The sequence below is a fragment of the Sus scrofa genome, chromosome 17 (genome assembly GCF_054392235.1).
Source record: "Sus scrofa isolate SSC_HxYL_T2T_F1_AM1 chromosome 17, Sscrofa_HxYL_maternal_Yorkshire_Landrace_v2.0, whole genome shotgun sequence".
Classification (NCBI taxonomy): Eukaryota; Metazoa; Chordata; class Mammalia; order Artiodactyla; family Suidae; genus Sus; species Sus scrofa.
In genome coordinates this window covers 65298530-65321514 of record NC_139399.1, presented here as the reverse complement: position 1 = coordinate 65321514, position 22985 = coordinate 65298530, and the positions used below count along the sequence as shown (strand labels likewise).

The 22985-nt window shown below is 53.4% G+C and overlaps 1 protein-coding gene across 5 annotated transcripts in view; it reads left to right on the top strand.

Moving 5' to 3' along the window:
* Positions 1–21343, top strand: part of BMP7 (bone morphogenetic protein 7) — a 108443-nt gene extending 87100 nt beyond the window's left edge. For 2 of the 5 annotated variants that reach the window (XM_005673044.4, XM_085002874.1), the window contains exon 7: positions 2019–4032. In XM_005673044.4, coding sequence (XP_005673101.1) covers positions 2019–2168 — 150 coding nt within the window. In that variant the 3' untranslated portion in view covers positions 2169–4032. 5 annotated transcript variants of the gene reach the window in all.
* Positions 21344–22985: the final 1642 nt, after the last annotated feature.

Below are 22985 nucleotides of genomic sequence, written 5' to 3'. Positions count from 1 at the left end.
ATGGCAATGCTGGATCCTTGACCCACTGAGCCAGGCCAGGGATTGAACCTGCGTCCTCACAGATGCGAGTCAGATTCGTTTCCACTGCGCCATGACAGGAACTCGAGGGTCATATCTGAGTCCTTGCCTTCCCGAGAATCCGAGTGAAATAGAGAAGAAATGAGCTAACATCTGGGGTTTACTGTAAAATGATCCGAGGCCGGAGCATGTGGGGGAAGGTTTAGACTTGTAAGGTTTGAAATTGTCCCCCAAACCTTCTGAGAAGGGTGCCGTCTGGCATGAGAGGTCGCCGACTGGGGCTGGAGTGCAGGCGGTCATCTGTGGCGTTTCCACTCGGTCCACACGCTGTGTTGGGAACCTGGAAGTTTCACATAAAAACAAAACAGGGCTGAACTGCCAGCCTGTCCTGAACCCTCGGCGCATCCGATGGCACTGCCTTGGGTGGCTGTGGGCAGCAGTGGCCGTCTCCTTTTAGTTTGCCCCACTCCTCACTCTCCCCTATTGTCTGACTCCTGACTGAGTGTGGTCATCAGTGGCACTCGTGTGGCCCCTGCCGGCATTTGAATTTGTTTCCCTCCAACCCTCACCCTCCGGAAGGTGCACAGAAGCCCTTGAGCAAGAAGGAGTAATAAACCTGGGCAACCGGCTGGCATCTTTCTCCATTCTTTTTTTTTTTTTTAATTTATTTTTATTTTTTATCTTTTCTAGGGCCACACCCGTGGCATATGGAGGTTCCCAGGCTAGGGGGTCTAATCAGAGCTGTAGCCACCGGCCTAGGCCACAGCCACAGCAACGCAGGATACAAGCCACAGGAGCTGCGTCTGCAACCCACACCAAGCTCCCGGCAATGCCGGATCCTTAACCCACTGAGCAAGGCCAGGGATCAAACCCACAACCTCGTGGTTCCTAGTCAGATTCGTTAACCACTGAGCCACGATGGGAACTCCTCTTTCTTCATTCTTAGCTTCTGGACCTTCTCCTTCCTTGCTGATGTGCACCCAAGTGTTTGCCGAAATTCTCTTCCTCTTATTTTTATTCCTCAAGAAGCAGAATCGTCTCGTGTAGTCTAGACTTGCACCCTCCAGTGCTGTCCACTTTTAATGTGTGGTTCTTGAGCACTTGACATGTGGCCAGTCGGAACCAAGATGTTTTGCAGCTGGGTTTGGAAGACTTAGAACAAAAAAGAAAGATAAAATATCTCATTAGTGATATCTGAGGTTAAGTATATGTTGAAATGATAATATTTCTGAAATATGGGGCTCAATCGAATAGATTGTTTAAATTAATTGCACCTCTTTCTTTTCCATCTCTTAAAATGTGGCTCCTAAAACACATTAAATGGCCTGTGTGATGTGCTTGATGTTTTTCTTGGGCAGGACAGATCTGGCCCAGAGGTCAGCACCCTTTTTCTGAAAAGGGCCGGATAGTAAATATTTTCGACTTTGAGAGTCAACGGCCCCAGTTGAGCTGTCCGCCTCTGCTGTTGCGATGCCGAAGCAGGAGATGCTGTGGTGATGAATGGGTGTGGCTGTGTGCCCATAAAACTGTATTCGTAAAAACACGCGGCGGGGCAGGGCTCGGCCTGTAGGCCAACCCTGGTCCAGCCCCGTGCTTCTTGACTTGGGGCGATTTTGCCTCCTGGGGGATGTTTGACAGTGTCTGGAGGCAGTTTTAGTTGTCAGGGTTGGGAGCCGGGGTCCGAGTGCCTCTGACGTTGAGTGGGTGCAGCCCAGCGAGGGTGCCAGACCTCCCACAGTGCACAGGGCAGCCCCAAGACAGAGCGGGACCTGGCCACCCGCTTGCTAGCTGTCGGCTGCGTAAACCCCTGTGCGTGGGTTCTCCCACCTGTGTGTGATCCAAGGATAAAGCCTGGAGCCGAGCTGGTTATCCATCAGGTGCTTAGAACCGGGGGCGCCAGGTACGTGTTGTCTCCGTGGCTTTTGTCCCAGCAGACGCGCGGGGGCCAGGCCGAGGCGATGCCCGGTCGCAGCCCACCAACGTTTCGGTGTGTGTTCCAGGTCCACTTCATCAACCCTGAGACGGTGCCCAAGCCTTGCTGCGCCCCGACTCAGCTCAACGCCATTTCCGTCCTCTACTTCGACGACAGCTCCAACGTCATCCTGAAGAAGTACAGGAACATGGTGGTCCGGGCCTGCGGCTGCCACTAGCCCTGCCCGAGGCCCGGCCACCCAGGGCCACCGCCGTGGCGAGGAGCCCGCAGACCAAAGCGGCTGCCTTGCCAGACCGTCTGTCCCCCTCCCCAACCTGAACGGTGCAGGCGTGTGAGGGTATTTGGGAGGCGAGTGGCTTTTGATCAGTGGTTCGTCGGCGGCGTCCTACGGACGAGATCCTACAAGTTGCTGCAGGCGAAACCCAACCGCAGGACATGTAGCTAAAGGAAAGTCGCCCGGCCACGAGCCCTGGCTGCGAAATCGCGGCCATGCACCGACTCGTCCCAGGGGTAATGAGGAGCGCCCGTCAGCCAGGCCGCCGGCAGTGGGAGGAAGAGGGTGCGGCTGGGGGTGGGCACGTTTGTGTCTGTGCGAGAGGAAGACTCATGCGGAGGCTCCTGTAATACATGTCACAATAAAACGAATGAATGAAAATGGTTAGGATGTTACAGATATATTTTCCTAAACAATTTATCCCTATTTCTTGGTTTATTCCGATTTCATAAACAGAAGCTGCGGCCGGCGGAGGGAGGGAGGCCCCCTCTCCACGCCATCCCGGTTGCATTCTGAGGCCTGCCGAGGCTCACTGTTTATGGAGACTCACCCAGAATCCAGGATTGGCCCGGGAGGGGAGAGGGAAATTTTCTGCTTGGAGTTGGGAGTGTGTTGACCTCGAAGGAAAAAGAGGTTCCATGGTTCAGCAGGGTGTGTGGTGGCAGAGATCCAGATAAGCGTCGGAAGCACCCGAAGAGGCTAGGCACTAGCTTTCCAACCCTGCTGCCGTAGGAAGCCAGGGAGAAGTGGCAGAACTTGAGCTCCGCCCTGAGCTGTGGCCAGTGTATGGCCCTGTGTAAAGAGGCGCCAAGGAACCTAGCTCTTGGCAGGGCTGGAGAGGCAGGGGCTCGGTCCCTCACCCCGGAGGCGCTTGCCGTGGTCATTGGTGGCAGCGTCCTGGGGTCTGGGCTCCAACGAGGGCCTCCGTGGTCACCTCTGCTCATTCACAGACCCCTCTCGGAGGACTCTGTGAAAGAATGGGCCCCAAAGGAAGGGACCAGTGACACGGTGGGAGGTCTGCTGGGTGCAGGAGGTGCCGATGTGGATCGCAAACCCAGGACTCCGAAGCTGTCTTGAGATTGACGGCCTGATCAAGTGTCCCGACTCCAAGGTGCCGTTTCTGACACGGCTCTTGGCACCAGCCTCCCTGGCCTTAGCTGGTGCGTCCCCTAAGTGGTGTGCCCCAGCCTCCAGCAGCAGCACGGGCCTTGGAGACGACTGGGCTGTCTGTGCTAAAGAGCAGGGCTGCCCAGGTGAGGCCAGTGGCCCTGGGATCGGGTCCAGCGGGGACCTGCTTCTCCATGTTCATCACCTTGGCCCCTAGAAACCCCAGGCCCCGGGTTGAATTTTCTTTTATTTTTTCTTCTTCAGTAGCTTGGGCTGCAGCCTTTATGCTGCCTGATCAAGGGGAAAGAGTTGCTCTTTTTGTTATATTTCGTCTTGTCTGTTGCCAACTTTGGGGATGTTGGTGCGCTTCCGTCCTGATGCACGCTCTCTCACCCTGTCCACCGCAGCCGACCTCTGGCTAGTGTCATTTGTACATTGAAACATGTAAATAGTTGTTACAAGACAAAGAAATTATTTATGTCCATCGGAAGCCCATTCGAGACCCTCTCGGATCCCTCGTTCACGAGGGGGAGCTCGCCTCCCTTCGACCTGTTTATTTTCGTATTTAAGACTATTTATTAACGGTCAGACCAATGTACCTTCAGCTGTGGCATCGAGCAGGCCTCAGAGAAAACGCTGTATAAATAGACAAAATAAAAAGGGTTTGGACTTTGCAATAAAAGGAGACATTTGGTTCTGGTTTGGGGCCTGTGTGTGTGTGTCTGTGTTGTTTTTTTTTCCCTCAACGCCCGGACCCTGGAGTCGTCTCGGTCTGCCGGGACTCTGCCTTGGCCTCCACCGTTAACACGCTCTTTATCATCCGGGTCCTGGGGGGCAAGGGGCGCCCGTCAATGTTTGGTGCAGCTGTGTGGGGCTCCGGGCAGGAGAAGTGGAAGCAAACAGCACATGTAAATTTGGTAGGCCCGACTACAAAGATCTTTGATTGAATTACAGTGCAGCTGTCAGCAGCTGTTTCACAGAGGCAGGGGGTAAATTAGCCGTGTTTACTGCTAACATAGTTGAAAGGTTTAGTCATCCCAGTAAAATAGAGGCACAAGAAAGAAGAAAAATAGTCGTGGGAGTGGGGGAGTAAACACCCCAAACTTGAAAGCAGCGCAAGCCCCAGAACCGACAGTGTCCGGTGCAAATTATTTCAGCGGTTTGGGGGCTGCCGTTGGCTCCCAGCTTGAGCCGAAGCTGGCTCTCAGCCGGCCTGGCGAAGGCAGCCAGGGGCCCGCTGGGCGCAGAGCAGTGCGCGGCCGCACAGCCTGGAGCAGCTTCTTGGGTCCCTTGCTGCTTTGAAGTGCGTACTGAGGTCACCTGACGGATGTTAGGATCTGGGCCCATGACTTGGCCAGGCTGCTGGCTCGTCCCCCGTTGCCTCAGATGAAGCGGCCGCTCCTAACCAGTTCCAGCCCCCGTGATTTCCAAACCCTGCTGTCACTGTCCCGATGCGTGATGTAGCTCTTGTTCTGTTTCCAGGCTGGAGACGAGTCGCCAACCAGAGGGCCAGATGCAGCCTGCAGACGCGCCTTGCCCCTCCTGCACGGTGTTTATGCATTTTTTTGAAGTGAGTTCGTTGCCAACACGTTTTTGAAAATCAGGAGATGGGGGTGAAAAAAAACCCCTCAAATTCCAGCTTCTCTTGAGCAATCGGCAGATCTGGCCACGCCTGGCCCCGTTCCTGCGTAGACGCTCCCAGCCGGAGCCAAAGCACCATCGTTGGCCGCAGTCTCCACTGCTCCCCATTGTCTGTCTCAGGAAGGTGTGAGTGTCAGCTGCCATTTTACAAATTGCAGGTCTCTCTTGATTTGTACCCCTGTCTCTGTCCAGAGTCGGAAAGTGAAAACTGGGCTAGGAAGGCCATACATTCCAGGGGAAAGAGGACAAGCCTTTTGTTTCTCTCGGGGGCACTTTCCCCACTGGGTCCCCGTGGGCAGGTGTGTTTGTGGCTGCAGCGCCACCAGTGGCCTCGTCTTTGGCCTTCACCTTGCCCCCCCACGCCCCCGCTCTGCTCTGAGCATCCCCTGTCGGTGCCTCTCCCCCCAGCCTGGCTCAGGAGCACCTGTGTCAGGGGTGTAACTCCCACACTTGCCCCGAGGTCGCCGCCGGCCGTGCTGAGAGGGCGCCAAGAGGTGAAGGCATTTACCCAAAGTCAGCAGCTTATAATTGCTGGCGCTGGAATTGGGGCCCCAAGCCAGGCTCGACCCTGGGCTCACCTAACGTGGAGTCTCCTGGGTCTGCTCGTGAAATGTGGGGATTGCTGGCCCCCAGCCCTGACTCTCCAAGCAACCCTCCCCAGTTCCCTCTTCAGCCCCTGAATCCGTGCCGAGCTCCGGGGCCGCGAGCTCGAGCCTGGGGCTCCCCTGCCTCCCAGCAGCCCGAGGGCCTCCGTCTGTGGGGCGATGCCAACTTGAGCTCCCCCACCCACCCACCCACTTGCCGCGCCATCGATTTTTGCTCCGTTGCCTGGTGACCATATGCATGGCCCTGGGAGATGGGGGGCGGTTAGCGGTGGTCACTGGGGCCATCCGCTTGGCACACTTCCACGTGTACGGGCCACTAGCACGAATTAGTGACGTAAAGTCACAGACACATACGCTCGCAGTTCTGGGGACTCTACGTCCAAACTCATTGTGTCGGGGGTGGGGTGGGGGGCGCACACGCCCTACAGATGCTCCGGGGACGAACCTTTCACGTCTCCTCCAGCCTTCGGTGGCTGCCGGCTTGCTTGGCTTACGGCCACACCACTCCAGTTCCTGCAGCTGCCTTCACATGGCCTCTCCGCTTTTCTCTGTCTTTCCTCGTGCGTCTCACTTGAGAACACTTGTCAGTGGACTTAGGGTCCACCCAGATAATCCCAGATGGCCTCTCCCCGAGATCCCTAATTACACCCACAGAGATCTTTTTCCCGATAAGGTCACAGTCACAGGTCCTAGGGACCAGAACGAGGCCATACCTTTGGGGGCGACCATCACTCAACCCCCAGGTCCCTCCCCTGAGGCCTTGCCCCCTCTCCTGCCTCCGAGTTTGGGGACCTAGGAGAGGATCCCAGGCAGCCTCCGAGGTCCGCGCAGTGCCCCCGGCTGCCTCTGTGCTGAAGTCTGAGTCCAGCAGCTCCTCGCCCTGTCCCACGACTAGAAGGGGGTTGTGGGAGCCCAGCCCAGCACCTCCCCACACCCTGACCAGTTCACCCACATGGGCTGGAGCCACTCTGGGCCCACTGGGCTAGATGCAGGAACGCCAGGCTGGGTCAGCCGCAGAGGAGTGGGCTGACCTAAGCAAGCGTGGCCACCGCTGGGGGTGACCACACCTCAGTGCCCTTCACGGGAACAAAGGTGACTCTGAAGACAGCACAGCCTTCCTCTTTGGCTAGAAGCCTTCATTCATTCATTCGCTCACTCACTGGTTCACTGCATAGCCTGTGGGCCAGGCTGCGGGCACAGGAGACGCAGGAGCAGGGCAGAGCATCAGGGGCACCTGTGCTCGGCAGCACAGGAATCCAGTGGTAACTGGCACAGCACCACAGCTGTGTGTGCCTCTTCCTCCGTACAAAGAAATCGGATCTTATTCTAGGACTGCGTCGGTACAAAGGTGTGCATAAACCAGGCTGCATCCTTTGGTTTCTTATCGACTAATTTTAAAAGATGTTGAAATAGGGAGTTCCTATTGTGGCTCAGCAGGTTTCGCACCAGACTAGTATCCATGAGGATGCGGGTTTGATCCCTGGCCTCACTCAGTGGGTTAACCATCTGGCATTGCTGCGAGGTGCGGTGTGGGTCGCAGATGCGGCTGGGAGCTGCCATTGCTGTGGCTGTGGTGTAGGCTGGCGGCTGCAGCTCCTATTCCACCCCTGGCCTGGGAACCCTCCATATGCTGCAGGTGTGGCTCTAAAAAGCAAAAAAAGATGTTAAAATGTTTTTGTGGGATCCTAAAAGTACCATGGGCCCCGGGCACAGTGTCTCCTGTGCCTGATGGGCAAGCCGGCTCTGAGGGTGAGTCATTCTGTGCAGCCATTTAGAGGAATGATGAGCATTAGGAAGAAACGGGGGTGGGGGCGAGGGTGGTGACAGAGGCCAAGCTCTTGGAGCGAGTGGGCAGAGGAGGACTGAAGGGAAGGCGACAGGGTCACCATAGGGAAGAGGTTTTTGGTCTGAAGGATTGGCAGGTGCAAAGGCCCTGACCTGAGGCTTGCTGGGCAGGTTGGACGATCAGCAAGCAGGAGGCCCACCCGTGTGGCCTGAGCAGAGCGAGTCGGGCAGGAATGAGGTCAGCGAGGTGGCCACGGGGGCGGGGGGGACTGGACAGCTTTGGGGGCTGCAGGAGGACATTGCTGTGGGGTTGTAGGAAAGCTCTGAGAGCGGGAGGGGACGTCTTAAGACAGCAAGAGCTAAGGGATGGGCCAGGGAGTGCGGGAAGCCTTCAAGGAGGAGGTGGCATTTTAGTCTTTCCGGCCCCAGTGGAGTCTTTCCTGTGGCCTCCTCTGCAGAGGCCAGAGGTGGGGTGAGCGCTGGCACCCCTCCATCTGGTGTTTGGGATGGGAAGTGGTGTCCGGTCAAGGTCACACGTGGAGGCAGCTGAGAGCACGCTCAGCCACTTCCCCAGGAAAAGACCCATGCTGCCGTCTCGCAAATATTTATTCGAGGTAGAGGTGAATTCTCACGCCCCAGAAGGAGCGCGTGCTGGGCAGAGGGGCCCAGGATCAGCTCCAGCTCAAGCCCAGCTCACTTAGTTAGCTGGGGCACCCTGTGTACTTCCTGCCATCTCTGGGCCCCGGTTCTTCTCTTGGGAGATGGTGTGGTGCTCACCACGGTTATTTAGGGTGAGAATCAGCTGTATGTTAACTACACAGCAGAAGAACAGTGGCTTAAACAAGATAGAAGTTTATTTTAGCTCATTTAAAAGAAGTCTGAAGGCCAGTCATCCAAGGTCAAGATGGCAGCTCCACTGTGCCGTTCAGAATGTAGTCTCTTCCTGTCTTTCTGCCATGTCATCCTAACACATGGCTTCCCTCGTCACAATTCCCTTTGCGGTTCAGTATGGCTGCTGGAGCACCAGCCATCATATCTCTACTCTAGGCTGCGCGCTCCCTTTAAACAGCCATCCCAGAGAGCAGACAAAATATCCAGTCACTGCTCATTAGCAAAAATATAGTCACAGAGTCACACCTAGCCACAGGAAAGACTAGGAGTCATGGGCTTTTATGCTGGCTGACAAGCTGCACAGTCAAAAATCAGCAATCAGGATCCCATTACTGTGAAAAATTCGTGGATACTAAAGATGAACAGCTAGCCATCTGTATTAGCTTTCTATTGCTGCGTAACAATTACCAACCCAGTGGCTTCACTCATCAGCCATTCATTATGCCTTCTGTGGATCGGAAGTTTAGGCACGTGGTAGCTGGGTTCTTTGCTCAGGATCTCACGAGGCCACAATCGAGGCATCCGCGGCTGCACCTTCACCTGCAGCTGGGGTTCTCCCGCAAGTCCACTGAGGTTTCGGGCCAGGTTCAGCTCCATGCAGTTGTAGGACTGAGGTTCCCACTCTCCTGCTGGTTGTCAGCCACCCGTCACTCTCCGCTCCCAGAGGCCCCCATCAAGTCCTTCCCGTGTGGCCATCTCACGACACAGCAGCCTCATTCTTCAAAGCCAGCAGGAGGAACTGGCCTAACTCTTTTAAGGACTCACCTACTAGGTAAGACCCACCCAGGATGATCTGCCTTTGATGAACTCAAAGTCAATTGATTCGGGGTCTCGATTATATTTGCACAATCCCTACACCGATGGCATGTGGGAATTCCTGCACTAGGGATCAGACTCGGACCACAGCAGTGATAACACCAGATCTTCAGCTGCGAGGCCACCAGGGAACTCTAAAATCCCTTCGCTTTTGCAAGTGATAATTACACATCGGGCAGAAATCCTGGGGCCTGTCTTAGAATTCTGCCTCGCACAAAACCCAGTCTGTGCTACACACCCCTGGCTAGAGAAGTGTTAGAAACACTATGTACATAGAAAGTACCAGGCACGTGGCCGATGCACAACCAAAAGCTAGTGGCTACAGCCGAATAGAGGGGTCCTTCCAAAAAGAACCCCCCCACCCCACCAAAGGAGCTGAACAGTTTGAGTTGTGACCCTCATGTGCCCTGAATCGTTACCCATAGTCCCCAAATTTTCTTCCTTCCTTCCTTCCTTCCTTCCTTCCTTCCTTTCCTTTTTTGACCGCCCTGCAGCATGTGGAGTTCCCGGGTCAGGGTCAGATCCAAACCACAGTCGAGACCTAAGCCTCAGCTGTGACAACGCCGGATCCTTAACCCACTCTGCCAGGCCAGGGATCGAACCCGCATCCCAGTCCCCAAACGCTGCCGATCCTGTTGTACCACAGTGGGAATGGTCCAAAATTCTTCCTAAAGCCACTGGTCACCCCAGCTACTCCCCTATGCTTGGGGAGGATGATGGGATGATGGGTCTGGATCTTCGTAAAACACACCACAAGCTGAACACTCCCTCTGGGCCCCCTGCCCAAGTCACATGAAGTGCCTTAAGCTTGAGCTCATTGAATCTTTGGGACCAGCCTGGGAGTCATGTCCTCTGACCGCCCTTCCCACGTTAGCTGAAGATGCAGGGAGGTGTTTGCCCGATGTCAGCAGGTGCAGGGCTGCACACCTCCAGGAGGCGCCGTGCACCCAGTCCCTCCAGGGTGGACCACGAAGAGGCAGCCCTGGCCCAGCCCTAGGCTGGGGTACCCGAAGGCAGGATGGACCCCCTTTCACTGGACCCAGCCCTTCTCAGGGCCCTGTCCCCATACTCAGGTTGGACCCCCTCCATCCCTTTGTGCGTCGCTTCTAAGCACACTCATGTGACTTCTGCTAGACACGCCTTCCCTTTCCCTGTGGGTCAGGTCCTTCTGGCTCAGACCCCATCAGGGCTCTGACACCAAGTTCTCTTGGTCTTAGATTTGAGGAAATAAAAACAGAAGAGGAAAAACACAGAACTCTCCAGAGTCTTTGGAGTCGTGACAGCTATTTGGACGGAGGCAAAGCAGACTGGGCCGGGAGGCAGCACTGCCTTCCCCGATGCTACATCCTACCGACCCACCCACCCACGAACATGGTGGCAGAGGAGGTGGCCAGGTGGGCCAGGGAGCACAGGCCCAGGGCTGGCCCGACGTGAGTGCTGTGGGCGTGCAGCGTGGCCACCATCGTGGCCTAGCACCACTGGCCAGTGTCCAAGATGGTCCCAGCTACCCCTGGCCAGGGCTGGCTTCGTGCGTGTGTGGCCCACATGGGGCTCTGCGCTTCAAAAAGCCCTGCGTTTCCATGTTGCTCTGGGTCCCACAGCTTCTGTAGCCAATCCGGTGCCCAGTGGTCCAAACAAGAACTTTGGTGTCAAGCCCAGGGTCCAGTCTGTTCTCTGCCACCTTCACTGTTCACCAAAGACATTTGAGCACCTTTGGGCTGTGGTCAAGGTCTTGAGCAAGGACGATATGCTCAGTGGACCCTCCTTCCTCTTCCTGGGATCCTGGTGGTTACACTGGGCTCGCCCACACAGCCCAGAAAATCTCCCCATCGCAACATCCCTAGTCACATCTGCAAAGTCCCTTTCGCAAGGCAGGACACAGTAAAAAAAAAGTAACTATTTGGTCTTTGTGTCCATTTCCCAGCACAGAGCTTCTAAAAGCCAAGGCATTTCCTGAGTGATGGGAAGTGTGGGAGTTTTAGGATGGTCTTATTTTTTATAACCAGCTCCTTTCATCCCTACCTGGGTTTATGCTAATGAGCCGGTGCTTGACTTAGCAGAGGACCGCCCGTGACGAGAGGGTTGGAACTTTCAGCCCCACCTCCTGAGCTGCAGGAGAGGCTTGGAGAGCTTCCAGGTGGGCGGAGTGCGGAGGTGCAGGGAGGATGTGCTGGAGGCCTGGGAACCGCGTGCCCTTCCCCGCTGGCCCTCGCCCCACATGGCTCTTTCCCGTGGCTGATCCTGAGTTGTATCCTTCTTAACAAACCAGTGATAGGAAGTAAAGCACCTTCCTGAGTTCTCCAAGGTCCTGGCAAATTCTCAAGCCTGAGGAGGGGGCTATGGAAACCCCCCTGATTTATAACTAGTTGGTTACAAGTACAAGTGACAACCTGGGGTTTGCACTTGGTGTCTGAGCCCGAACCAGTGGGGTCTGGGCTGATGCCAGGGATTCGTGTCAAAACTGACTTGTGGAGCATCCTGTTGCTGTCCAGAGGTTTGGACACCTGCTGGCATGGGGAGAAATGGCCCCATCCCACATTTGGTGTCTGAAGTGTGAGGGAAAGTGGTTGATACAGTGATGTTGATAATTTACGTCACCTTTGGTAAGATGACACAGTCACAGCTTGGGAGAACTGGGGCTCGGCCATCTTCGGGGGCCATCACAAGCCTCCTGCACCCCAACCCCATCACCCTCTCCTCACAGAGTCCACCCACCACCCGCCTCGCTGGTCTCCATCTCAGGTGTGCACTCCTGCCTCAGGGCCTTTGCACTGGTCCCCTCCCGGACCCCGCCAGGTATGCTGTTCCTCCAGACAGGCGCAGGCTGTTCCCTAAGCACCTTCAGATCTTTGCCCCACATCCCCCTGTCTGTGAACCCTCCTCCGATGCCCGTTGGTAACCACAGCCTCCATCCCGGCCTCTCTGGCCTCTTTCCTGCTCGTCTTCCTCCATCAAGCTCCTGGCCACCTGGCAAACGGAATGTGTTGGTTACCTGTGGGCTCTCTTCCATCTGGCCCTCCGGAGGGATTTGTCTGTTCTGGTTGCTGCGGGGTCTCCAGGGCCCAGCCCAAGGCTTGGCCCGCAGCAGAGCTTCCTTGACGGGATGCCATGAATAAATGCCTGTACTGTCATTCATGAGCCCGGAATCAGGAGACTAGGGCTCTGCCTCTGGGGGCCTTGGAGAGGGCTCAGCCCCCAGCCCCTGACCCCTGCCCTGCAGATCAAGGCTGGGCTGCGGGCTCGCTGTCTGCTCTACCTGACCGGCCCCTTTGGCATCTGGGTAGCATTTGGGGACCATGTGTACCCAGAAACGTGCTTTTGTGCAGCAGCCAAGTGACCCTCTGACTTTCACCTCAAACCCGGCAGTCGTCTTCACTTTTCCTGGTCTAGGAAGGGAAGTGGCTGGGGCACTAGGAGCAATAACCCTGACTTAGATCCGTGTTTTCCCAAACACACGTCATTATTTGATGGCGAGCGAGCTGCCGAGTAACAAAGTAATTCCCAGGAGAGAGCGTGTGTGTGTGTGTGTGTGTGTGTGTGTGTGTGCGCGCGCGTGTGGGCGTGTGCATGCGTGTGGGCATGGGCGTGGGGGTGGGGGTGGAGGTGGGGGCAGAGGAGACGCTGCCTCAGTTTGCTCCGAGGCCCACACCCTTGTCCCTGACCCTTGACGGTACACATCCAACTTAAGCAAGTTAGAGAGATGCTGAATACAATTGGTTTCAATGGCTAAAGCCGACGGAGAAATGACATATTTGAGCTCTGACCCTTTCTAACTGAATCCAGATCCGTCATCTCTCTGTCAAGGACATTTCAGCCGCAGTCATCCTACTTCTTTGGTCCAGCCCCTCCAGCTGGCAAGGCACCTTGGCTGGTGGGTGGGTGGGTTGCCCAGAAGCGCTATGAGGGGGAAGGAGGGTCGTTCTGAGCAAATTCCTTTCCCAGGTGCCTTTGGGGGGCTGATATTCCCCTCGGTGGAGCCTCCTCCCCCCCGCCCCCCAAACAAGCCCTGGTCTTTGTTCCGTTCTTGTTCTGTGTGTTGATGAGGGAAGGAATGACAGATGACCCGGGCCTCCATCCCGTCCTGTCTTTCTGAGTGGTCCCTAAAATAATACCATTAGTGGGGCCAAGCCCCTTATCTTCAGAGGGGCTTGCTGATAACGCTGAGTGGGGCCTCTCGGATGCCCCGGGCCGAGACGGGGCGGTGGCCGTGGCCTTGACGTGTTGCAAAAGTCTTTGCTTCCCGGTGACCTGGTGACATTCCAGGGGTATAAATAGTCTGGCGGTCTGGAGGCCTGCGTGTGCAGGCGTGACCTTGGTGGCAGGGTCCATGACACCCACCAAGAGTCACGTGGGTACCGAGACCCGCCACGGCTCCTGGCCACCTGTCCCCATCCAGACGGGGCCTGTGGACCCGGGGACGTCACGGGGTGGGGGGCTCACCCGGTGGGCACATCTTCCCAGCTGTGACTTCCTGTCCCTGCCGTTGGCTGCGGCGAGCTCACCTTCGAGGTCACTCTTCAGGCCTCGTTCTGGCTGTCCTCGCCTCGTCCTCGACCTTTGCAAAGGTCGATTATTCCCGATGCTAGATTTGGAAATAAAGAACCGCACATGGAAAAGGTGAACAATCACCCATCAATCCAGTGTGCTCCTCCCCCGGGCTGTGACCACTCGGCACAGTTCCACTCTGCTCTGTGGCTGCATCCCCTGGTGGCCGACACCTGCACGGACGCCTTCGGCTCTGCCTCTGCGCCAGGCGCTATCCTGGAAACAGAGAGGCAGGTGGACAGGAACCTGCTCTCCCACACTCACGGGCCGGGGGGCGAGAAGGGTGAGACAGTCCGGCGGAGCCAGACAAGCAAGAGACCACCCAGCAGGCAGGGGACGCGGCCCCAGCAGAGACAGCGACACGGTCAACATTCATGGGGCGGTGGTGGTGCCTTGGCCACTGTGGGACAGGTTTTCAGAGAAGGCTCCTTGTATTTCTGCAGAGACAGGATGATGGGGAGTTTCCAGCAGCCTTGTCCCCACAACCCTTGGGCAAAGGAAACACAATCAAGATTATGTGATTGTGGAGTTCCCGACGTGGCGCCGTGGAAGCAAATCCAACTGGGAGCCATGCGGTTGCAGGTTCGATCCATGGCCTTGGGTTAAGGATCCAGCGTTGCTGTGAGCTGTGGTGTAGGTCGAAGACGGGTCTCAGAGCCCGTGTTGCTGTGGCTGTGGCATAGACCGGCAGCTGTAGCTCTGATTAAGCCCCTAGCCTGGGAACCTCCATATGCTGTGGGTACGGCCCTAAAAAAGACAAAAGATAAAAAAAAAAAAAGATTATGTGATTGTATTTATTTTTAGTTTTCTGCTGAAAGATGATATTCATTCAGAATAGTCACAAGGTGAACATGAAGGGACAGTTTCTGCACCTGGAATAAATCAAGAAATGGCATCATGGTCCCCAGAGGCCCCCTTCTAGTCCTCCCCCAACCCCCAGGGTAACCACTGCCTAAAACTGTTTTGTCTGTTTTATAAAATAATGCAAACAAAATAGTATAATACTTGTTCTGTTGCACCTGGCCTCTCTGCCTCAATATTATGACTTACCCATCTTGCTGTGTTTATTTGTAGTTTGTTCATTTTTCATAACTGTATAATATTCCACTCTGTGAACCTGGCAAATTTGTTTATTTGTTCTTCTGTTGATGGGCATTTGGTAGTTTCTGGTCCCTTTTTTTTTTTTTTAAAGGAGGTCCTGTTGTGGCTCAGTGGTAATGAACTAGACTGGTATCCATGAGGACAAGGGTTCAATCCCTGGCCTTGCTCAGTGGGTTAAGGATCTGGTGTTGCTGTAAGCTGTGGTGTAGGTCGCAGGTGTGGCTTGGATTTCGCGTTGCTGTAGCTGTGATGTAGGCTAGCGGCTGCAGCTCTGATTCTATCGCTAGCCCAGGAACTTCCATATGCCTCACGTGTGGCCCGAAAGAAAGAAAGAAAAGAGAGAGAGAAAGAGAAGAGAGAGAAAGAAAAAGGAAGGAAGGAAGGAAGGAAAGAAAAGAAAAGAAAAAGAAAAAGAAAGAAAATGCTGCTGTGAACATTCTTGCCTTTGGAGACACATGTCTCTGTTGGATCTAGTCTTGAGAATGGACCAGCATAGCCGGGTCGCAGGACATGTGAATTGCCTGCTCTGGTTGATTTGGCCAGACTGCATCGCAAGGTGGTTGAAGCTCCATCCTCACCAGGAGCAGGTGAGAGTCCCATTTGCTGGACATCCTTGCCAACCCTTAATATATCTGGGGTTTTGTTTTGTTTTGTTTTTTTCATCTTACATATGCTGGTGAGTTATTCAACTGAATTTTGTTTATTTATGTATTTATTTTTATTTTTTAGGGCTGCAGCCGAGCCACATGGAAGTTCCCAGGCTAGGGATCTAATCAGAGCTGCAGAAGCCGGCCTACGCCACAGCCACAGCAAGTCAGGATCCGAGCCGCATCTGCGACCTACCCCACAGCTCATGGCAACGCTGGATCCTTAACCCACTGAGCAAGGCCAGGGATCGAACCCGTGTCTCATGGATCCTAGTCGGGTTCGTTAACCACTGAGCCACGATGGGAACTCCTCAATTAAATTTCGAATTTGCTCATTTGAATTAAGTCTTCGAAGTATTTAGCGGCAGGGGCAGGACCAGGAGTGGAAGAGAGAAAAGCTCTGCCAGCCGTGGCTTTGTGCGCTGCAGGCCTCCTGTGCACCTGCAGCTGGCCTGGGTCCTTGCACTTGCCCTTCAGTCCACGCCTTAACAGAGGTGCTGTGACGGCCCCCATGCTGTGGGAAGGGCCCCCTCTACTCCCCCTACCCACACAGAGGGACGCTGGGCAGACTTAGCCATAGCCCTGGAGAAAAGGATTTGGCCCAGAGAAAGTACGTGATTGCCACAGTCACACAGCTAAAGGCAGAGACTGGAACCCAGGTCTGTCCTCGTCCAAACCCTGGCACTCTCCTGCCCCCGCAAAGGCGCCCCCGGCCCAGGTCGGGGAGACGGAGATGACTCCACTCCCAGACCCAGGATTGTTTCTTGCTTCTCTTGGCATCTGCCCAAGGCCACGAGCCGCACCATGCGGGGGCCACCGTCTGAGAACTTGAACCAGAGTCCAGGGAAGGAGCTTCTTGCCCAAACCCGTATGTGGATGAATTAAAACAAAAACAAGTGACCTCACTGGTCATCCAGCAAGTGCAGCACAAAGAGGGGACTTGGCGGCATCCCGCTCGCTGACGCCCCAGAAGGGCGAACCCGATCATCCAGACTGAAGAATTCACTTTGCTATTGGTCTCACCCCACCAGGAAGCCTGGCAGGTCTGCCGCGGGCGCCGTGCGCGCCGGGACGGCTGTGGCGAGGACGCCGAGGGATTGATTTATTTAGGATTTATTTAGACTGCTTCCCAAAACAGGTTTTGTGGGAGGCTTAACCAAAAAAACTTGAACACGTGAAAAATACAAAGATTACAAATAAAACTGGAGTCAGGGAGGGTTGGTTTTTGTTTGCTTGGTTTTTGTTTTGAAGTAATGAAGTTAGCGGTGGGGGGCACCTGGCCTGGGAGGACGACACAGATGTTCGAGGGGCCACCTTTGGGTCAGGAATGCTGACCCCGAGGAAGACGGTAGAGACTCAGAAAAGCTGGGCTCTTGCTCAGGTGACCAACTGCCCTGGTGTGCCAGGGACACAGCTTTCCTGGCGTGTGGACGTTTCTATGCTAAAACTGAGAAAGTCCTGAGCAAGCTGGGTTGAGTCGGTCACCCTCGCCCTTGGTGACATCACGGAGGCTGCTGAATCCAGCTGCATCTGAACGTGAACCACCCCACCCGTCCACCCTACTGCTTGCATTGCAGATGTATATACCAATGAATTCTTTTTATTCCTTTTTTTTTTAACCCATAGAAAAGTATCCTTTTGTTACTTATTAAATTTAATTGCTATTTGTGCAGAGGTAAATAAAAAGTTAAGCTATAATATGAGGTTTATAATAAAGAGCAGCTGTGCTCTAGCCCCCCCCCCCGCCCCGCCCCGCACTGACTCCTGCTCCCAGTGGGATACAGATTGATATTCATCATTTTGAAATTTATTGTTCTAGTTACTTGACGGGCATGTGAAATCTGGACATTAATGCCTTCCAGAAGAAACCCGTTGTTCGTTTTACTCTTTGAGCTCTTTCTTTTCCTATCAACCTCTGTTTTTCTACATAAAATATGTTCATACTGTTCTTTCTTGATTTCCTGTTTTAGACGTTAACCATTGACCTTTCGTATGGAAACATGAGCATTGGAAACCTCACACTGCTTTCCTGCAGAGACTTCTTCTCCCACATCTTCTCGGTCTATTGATTGATCCCAGTTTTTGGTGCAGTGAATCTTTAGGGTTCACGTAATTACGGCTTTGTCAATACCGTTGGCCTCCACCCCGTGTAGGATATTACGACGTCATTTCCTGCCCTGTCCACACTTTTGTTTTCCGGGAGTTTATAGTTGCCTTTAGAAAATAATCCCCTCGGTTTTCTTTGTATCCATCATGTGTCTTTCTCCAAGACGCCTTTAGAAAATAATCCCCTCTGTTTTCTTTGTATCCATCATGTGTCTTTCTCCAAGACGCCGGGAAACAATTCTAAACCTTTCCTCAGCAAAAACACATCAGGTAACCTACTGGGTGACTTTCTTTTTGTTTTCGTTGTTTCAGTGTGGTCTCCTGGTTCCCACACAGGGGCTTCAGACTTGGAAGATGGTCTGGAAGTCCCTGCTGGGACTTGTCTTCACCCCAGCCTGGGACTTGCCCTCACTCCCTTCTGCAAAGGGGCCCCCTTTCCAGGCTCCTCTGCCTTCTTCTTTCATGGTTTACACTGGTGGGTGATTGAATCAAGTTTCCCTGGAGCTTCCTGGGATGAGGTAGATGGGAGGCAACTTTCTGAAACATCTGATATCTGAAACATCATCATTCTAGTTCACACTTGGGTGGTTTAACCCAATATAAAATTCTAGTTTGAGAAGAATTTCCCCCCAGGTGTCTGAAAGTTAATAAGGCTTGGCGTTATGCGCTTCATAGCTGCAATAGTTCTAGTATTACTCTTAAGAAGTAATACTATTGTGATTCCTGTTCATTTGTATAGGAAATTTCCCCCCTTCTTTCTCTTTGGAAACTTAGAGCATCTTTTATTTATCTCCAGTTTTCTGAAAAATGTTAACGCTAGGATAATTTCTCCCTCTATTCTATTTCCTCTTTCTAAAATTCCTGCTAAATGGAAGTTGTGTCCCAGGATGGAACCTTTAATTTTCTTATCTCTTACCTCGAGTTTTCCGTATCTGTGATTTTATGCCAAGTTTTGGGGGTATTTCTTCAACTTTATCTCTCAATTATTCCACTGACTCGCTTATGACAGTTTGGCAAGAGTACATCCTTGCTTCTCTGAAAGTTTTTTTTTTTTAAATAGCACTTTCTTCTGGTTTCACCAATTCAGTCTTGTAGCTCTGTGGTACTATTAACCATGTTTTTAGTTTTTCTCTTAAGCGCGTTTCTTCTCTCTGCATGGTCTGTCTCCTCATGTCCTGTTGTTTTCTCTTTATTCTTTTTTTGGCATTTTATTAAAGTATAGTAGATTTGCAGTGTTGTGATCCTTTCTGCTGTAGTTCTGTTGCTTTCTGCTCGTTTTGGTTTCCAGTTTTGACATCGAGGTGGCCCCTGGGATGGGAAGGGGTGAGGCTCCCCGTTTCCCGTAGTGCCCCTTGCTTAAGCATCCCCGTTTTCACAGCAGGTTCCCTCCGTCTTTCTCTGTGCTGGCCTCCATGGTTTGGGAGTCTCAGGTTTAATCTCTGCAGGACTGACCTCCCTCCTTCCAGAGAGGGACTAGAATTATTAGGGTGTCCACTTTTCTGGGGCCCCTGATGTTGCCCACCCAAGCTTCCTAGAGGTCAGCTTTTCTTATGTAGGCTCTCCTGAGCTTTTGAACATTTTGTGGGTGTCCTTCAGCTGCTGTGGTCCCCTCTTCTATTCATATTGTTCTTTAGGTTTATACCTTTACTTAAAATTTCCTTGGTTACAGGTTTGGCACAGTCTCTGGATGGAGCAAAGAAAAACACACATATGCTCAATTCCCTGGATTCACCAGGAAGAAGGTGACCAACTTGTCCTGGTTTGTCCAGGACTTTCTTGGTTTTAAAACAGGAAGTCCTGCATCCCAGGAAATCCCTGAGTCCTGGGAAAACTGTCTTCCTCCAGCTGTAGCTTCGGAGACTCCTTCGCCCCTCCTGTCGTCTGAACCCATCTGCGTTTGGGGGTCCCCAAACAGCCACTGAAAACGCCCCAGCTCACCCGGGGTGGGGAGGTCCTCACAGCCTCCCAGAATGACGCAGACCAAATCACTCATATCGCAGACACTCACAAGTGTCTGGAAAAGTCCCTGTATTTCTGGAAACCCCAAAGATAAACGGCATGCACGACTATCATTACTGAAATTGCTGGCTGCAGCGGAGACGTGCAAGTCCAGTGGCCTCCTGGCGGCGCAGCCCCCGCCTGCACAACCTCTGTAATTATAAGAGAGCATTTTAAATTGTTCCAGTCCAAACAAGACCTGGAAATGCAGAGAGCAGCCTGGTCGTTAGGGCTGGAGATTAACAGTCTCCATGGAGGAGCCTGGAAGGGTTTACTCACAACCCAGGGCAGGGCTGGCGGTGAGGTGCTCACTGTCTCTGCAGCAACAGCATTTGTAGGGGAGTCAGCGGGCCTTCCCCAGCACCCCCGATCTGCCTTCACCCCCAGGAACGGGCATGAGGAAGGTGCCCTTTTGTTGGGTTGATGCTACGCTGTACTCCACCAACTAAGCATGCACTTGGACGAACTGGCATGTTTAAAATTAAAAGGCAGATATTTTTATGATGAGTTGAGCTTAGCAATCCCTCACCCTTTAGAGCAAGTTAATTTACGCAAAGTGGGAGGGCAGCCCAGCATAAGGCAGTGGCTGGAGGGCAGGCAGGAGGGAGGCTGCAGAGGAGGGGCTGATGGTGGGTACCCCGTGCTTAAGTCCCAGCCCCACCCTCTTATGGGCGGTGTTTTTGACCTCTCTGAGCCTCGGTTTCTTTAGCTGCAAAATGGATGTAATTCTAGCATCTACTGCATAGCTCTTGTGTAAAGATTAAAAAGAAAAATAAATACCATGTGCTTGGCATGTTATGAAAAGGTGGAACAAAATAACTGTACAGTGATGGGTGTTATTCTTGCTGGTTGGTGTTATAATCATCGGGCTTCTTTTGCCATTCTTCAAGGGAATCGTCCCCACCCTGCTGTCGCCACTGCCTGAGATGTTCGAGGCACACCCAGGAAAAGAGCAGACCTTCAGCCAAACTTCCGCTGAGTGAATGAGACCATAATTCATTGGAATTCAACTAACCAGCCTTAACCCGATCTGCTGCCCCCAGCCGCGACACGTCTATACTGCATAACACAAAGGGAACAAGCAAGGACTCGCCCAGCAGATCCTGGGAGAGGGCGGGGACCCAGCCGACCTGGAAGCACGTCCACTGCCTCCATCACTCAAGGTGATGCTCCAGCGCTGTAGCAGCACAGGTGCTAGAGGGAGGTCCCATCAAGCTTTGTGGTCCTGAAAGTGGTGGAGAACCAGACGAGGGAAGGGCAGCACGAGTCCGGCATGAAGGGGTCGTGGAAAAAGCTGACCAGCTATGTTCTTTATCTCCATCTCCTCTGGCCCAGAGATTTCCCATGAATTGAGCTTTCCCACCCCGGGGTCCATGTCTGAGAAGCATCAGGGCACATCTCTGCGTCCCTTCCTTTGTCTAGCAATCGGGCAGGGACTCAGAGAGCTCAGTCTCACGGGCAAGTGGGACATCCAAGGCAAACATATCACCCTCTGAGGAGCCCCTTAGTTCTTGTGCAAAAGAGAGGGGGAATCAGGGGGGGAGTGAGAGGAGGAATGATTGAATGAATGAGTGAGTGAATGAACTAGGCGCCTCCCTCTCCAGGGATGCGGGCACGGTAAGTGCAGGTTTGTAGAAGGCCACAGGGCTGGAGGACCAGACCTGCCACAACTACCAGGACGTCCCAAGCTGAGTCAGTCCCTCCCTCCCCACTTCCTGTGCCTCCTGAGTCGCCAGTCCCTCTGCGTCTGTCTATTCTCCTTCTTCCATTTCGGCGGGGGGTGCGGGGAGCAGACACTGAGCAGGCAAAATGTAAAAATTCTCTTCAATGGTGGTGGTTCGGGGATGCTTAGATAAAAGCAGTACTCAAACCTTTATTGATTTGTGTCTCTGTCCCAAACACCCGGAAAATATCTTGAGGCATTGCTTAATGATCCTTCTGCCTTTCCTCTGTGCCTGGAATGTGGGTGTGATGTCTGGAGGCACAGCCGCCATCTTGCAACTGTGAGGTGATAAACATGCCAGCGAAGGGAGACATGGGAAGAGAAAGGGAGAGAATCAGAGGGTGCGAGATGGACACACACAAAATCTAGGAGAAGAGTGAGGGGGAAAGAGAGGAAAAGAGAGCAAGAGGTGGAGAGAAGATGGCCCCATGAGTCGCCACTTTATCTGAATGTTGACTGCTCTGGGGAGCCCCGCCATCTGGGCACCACTGTCCTTGGCCCTCCATCCTTTATGGCCTGAACTAAGGTGAGAAGGCTGCTCACCTCCTGGTAAGGTCAGAAAGCTGTCCCTGCCCTGGGGAGGCTCTGGAGCATTCGCACCACCTGTCCACCAGAGACCCTTTCTGACCTCTGTTTCTGCTTTGGAACGCAGGATGGAGTAGGCAGCGGGGAGGAGGGAGTCCTCCTGGGTGGGTGTATTGATTTGGGGCCTCTCCCTAGAGGCCTTGGCAGCAGATGTGTTTTCCGAAAGAAAAAGAATAAACACAGAGACTCCAGCAGGGGAGTGGTGCGGGTCTGGCACACAGGCAGCTGGGACCACGTGTGTGCACGTGGGTGTGAGCGTGTATGCACATGCGTGTGGGCGGGGTCACTGTGCTGCCACCGTCATCCTACCGTCACTGTCTGGCTCTTTGGAATTTCCAAAGCACCTTTTCAAAAATATAACATCCTGCAACTCACCCACTGAAAGTACACAACTCAGTATTTTTAGTACATCACGGAGCTGGGCAATCGTCACCACAATCAATTTTAGGATACTGCCTTTGCCTCGAAAACAAGCTCTGCTCCCATCAGCCGCCTCTCCCCCACCCACCTCCAACTCCTGACCCCCTCTGTCTGCGGCCGCGTCTGTGGGTTAAGCTCTTCCAGACCTTTCATGTAAGTCAAGTCCTACATGAGGTGGGCTCTGTCCGGCTTCTTTCATGCAGAATAATATTTTCATGGGTCATCCTCGTTGCAGTATGTACCCTATTTCTTTTATGACCAAATTATAGATTCCATTGTATGGACGGACCACATTGTATTTATCCACGCCTCGATCGGGGGGCATTTGGGTTGTTTCCACTTTGGGCTATTATGAATAATGCTGTTATAAATATCCACGAACAGATTTTTTTTTTGTGGCACCCACAGCATGTAAGAGTCCCAGGCCATGGCCCGTAAAGCACTGGTTCCTTAACTTGCTGTGCACAGGAAACTCACTCATGTACAGGATTTTGTGGGATGGATGTTTTTTATTTCTCTTGGGTATAGACTGAGTGGGATTGCTGGCTCATATAGTAACCTTATTTATTTATTTTTTTTGGGGGGGGGGGTCTTTTTAGGGCAATGCCCATGGCATATGGATGTTCCCAAGCTAGGGGTCTAATCGGAGTTGTTGCTGCTGGCCTATGCCAGAGCCACGGCAACGCCAGATCCGAGCTGTGTCTGTGACCTATACCACAGCTCACGGCAATGCCAGATCCTTAACCCACTGAGCGAGGCCAGGGGTTGAAGCCGTAACCTCATGGTTCCT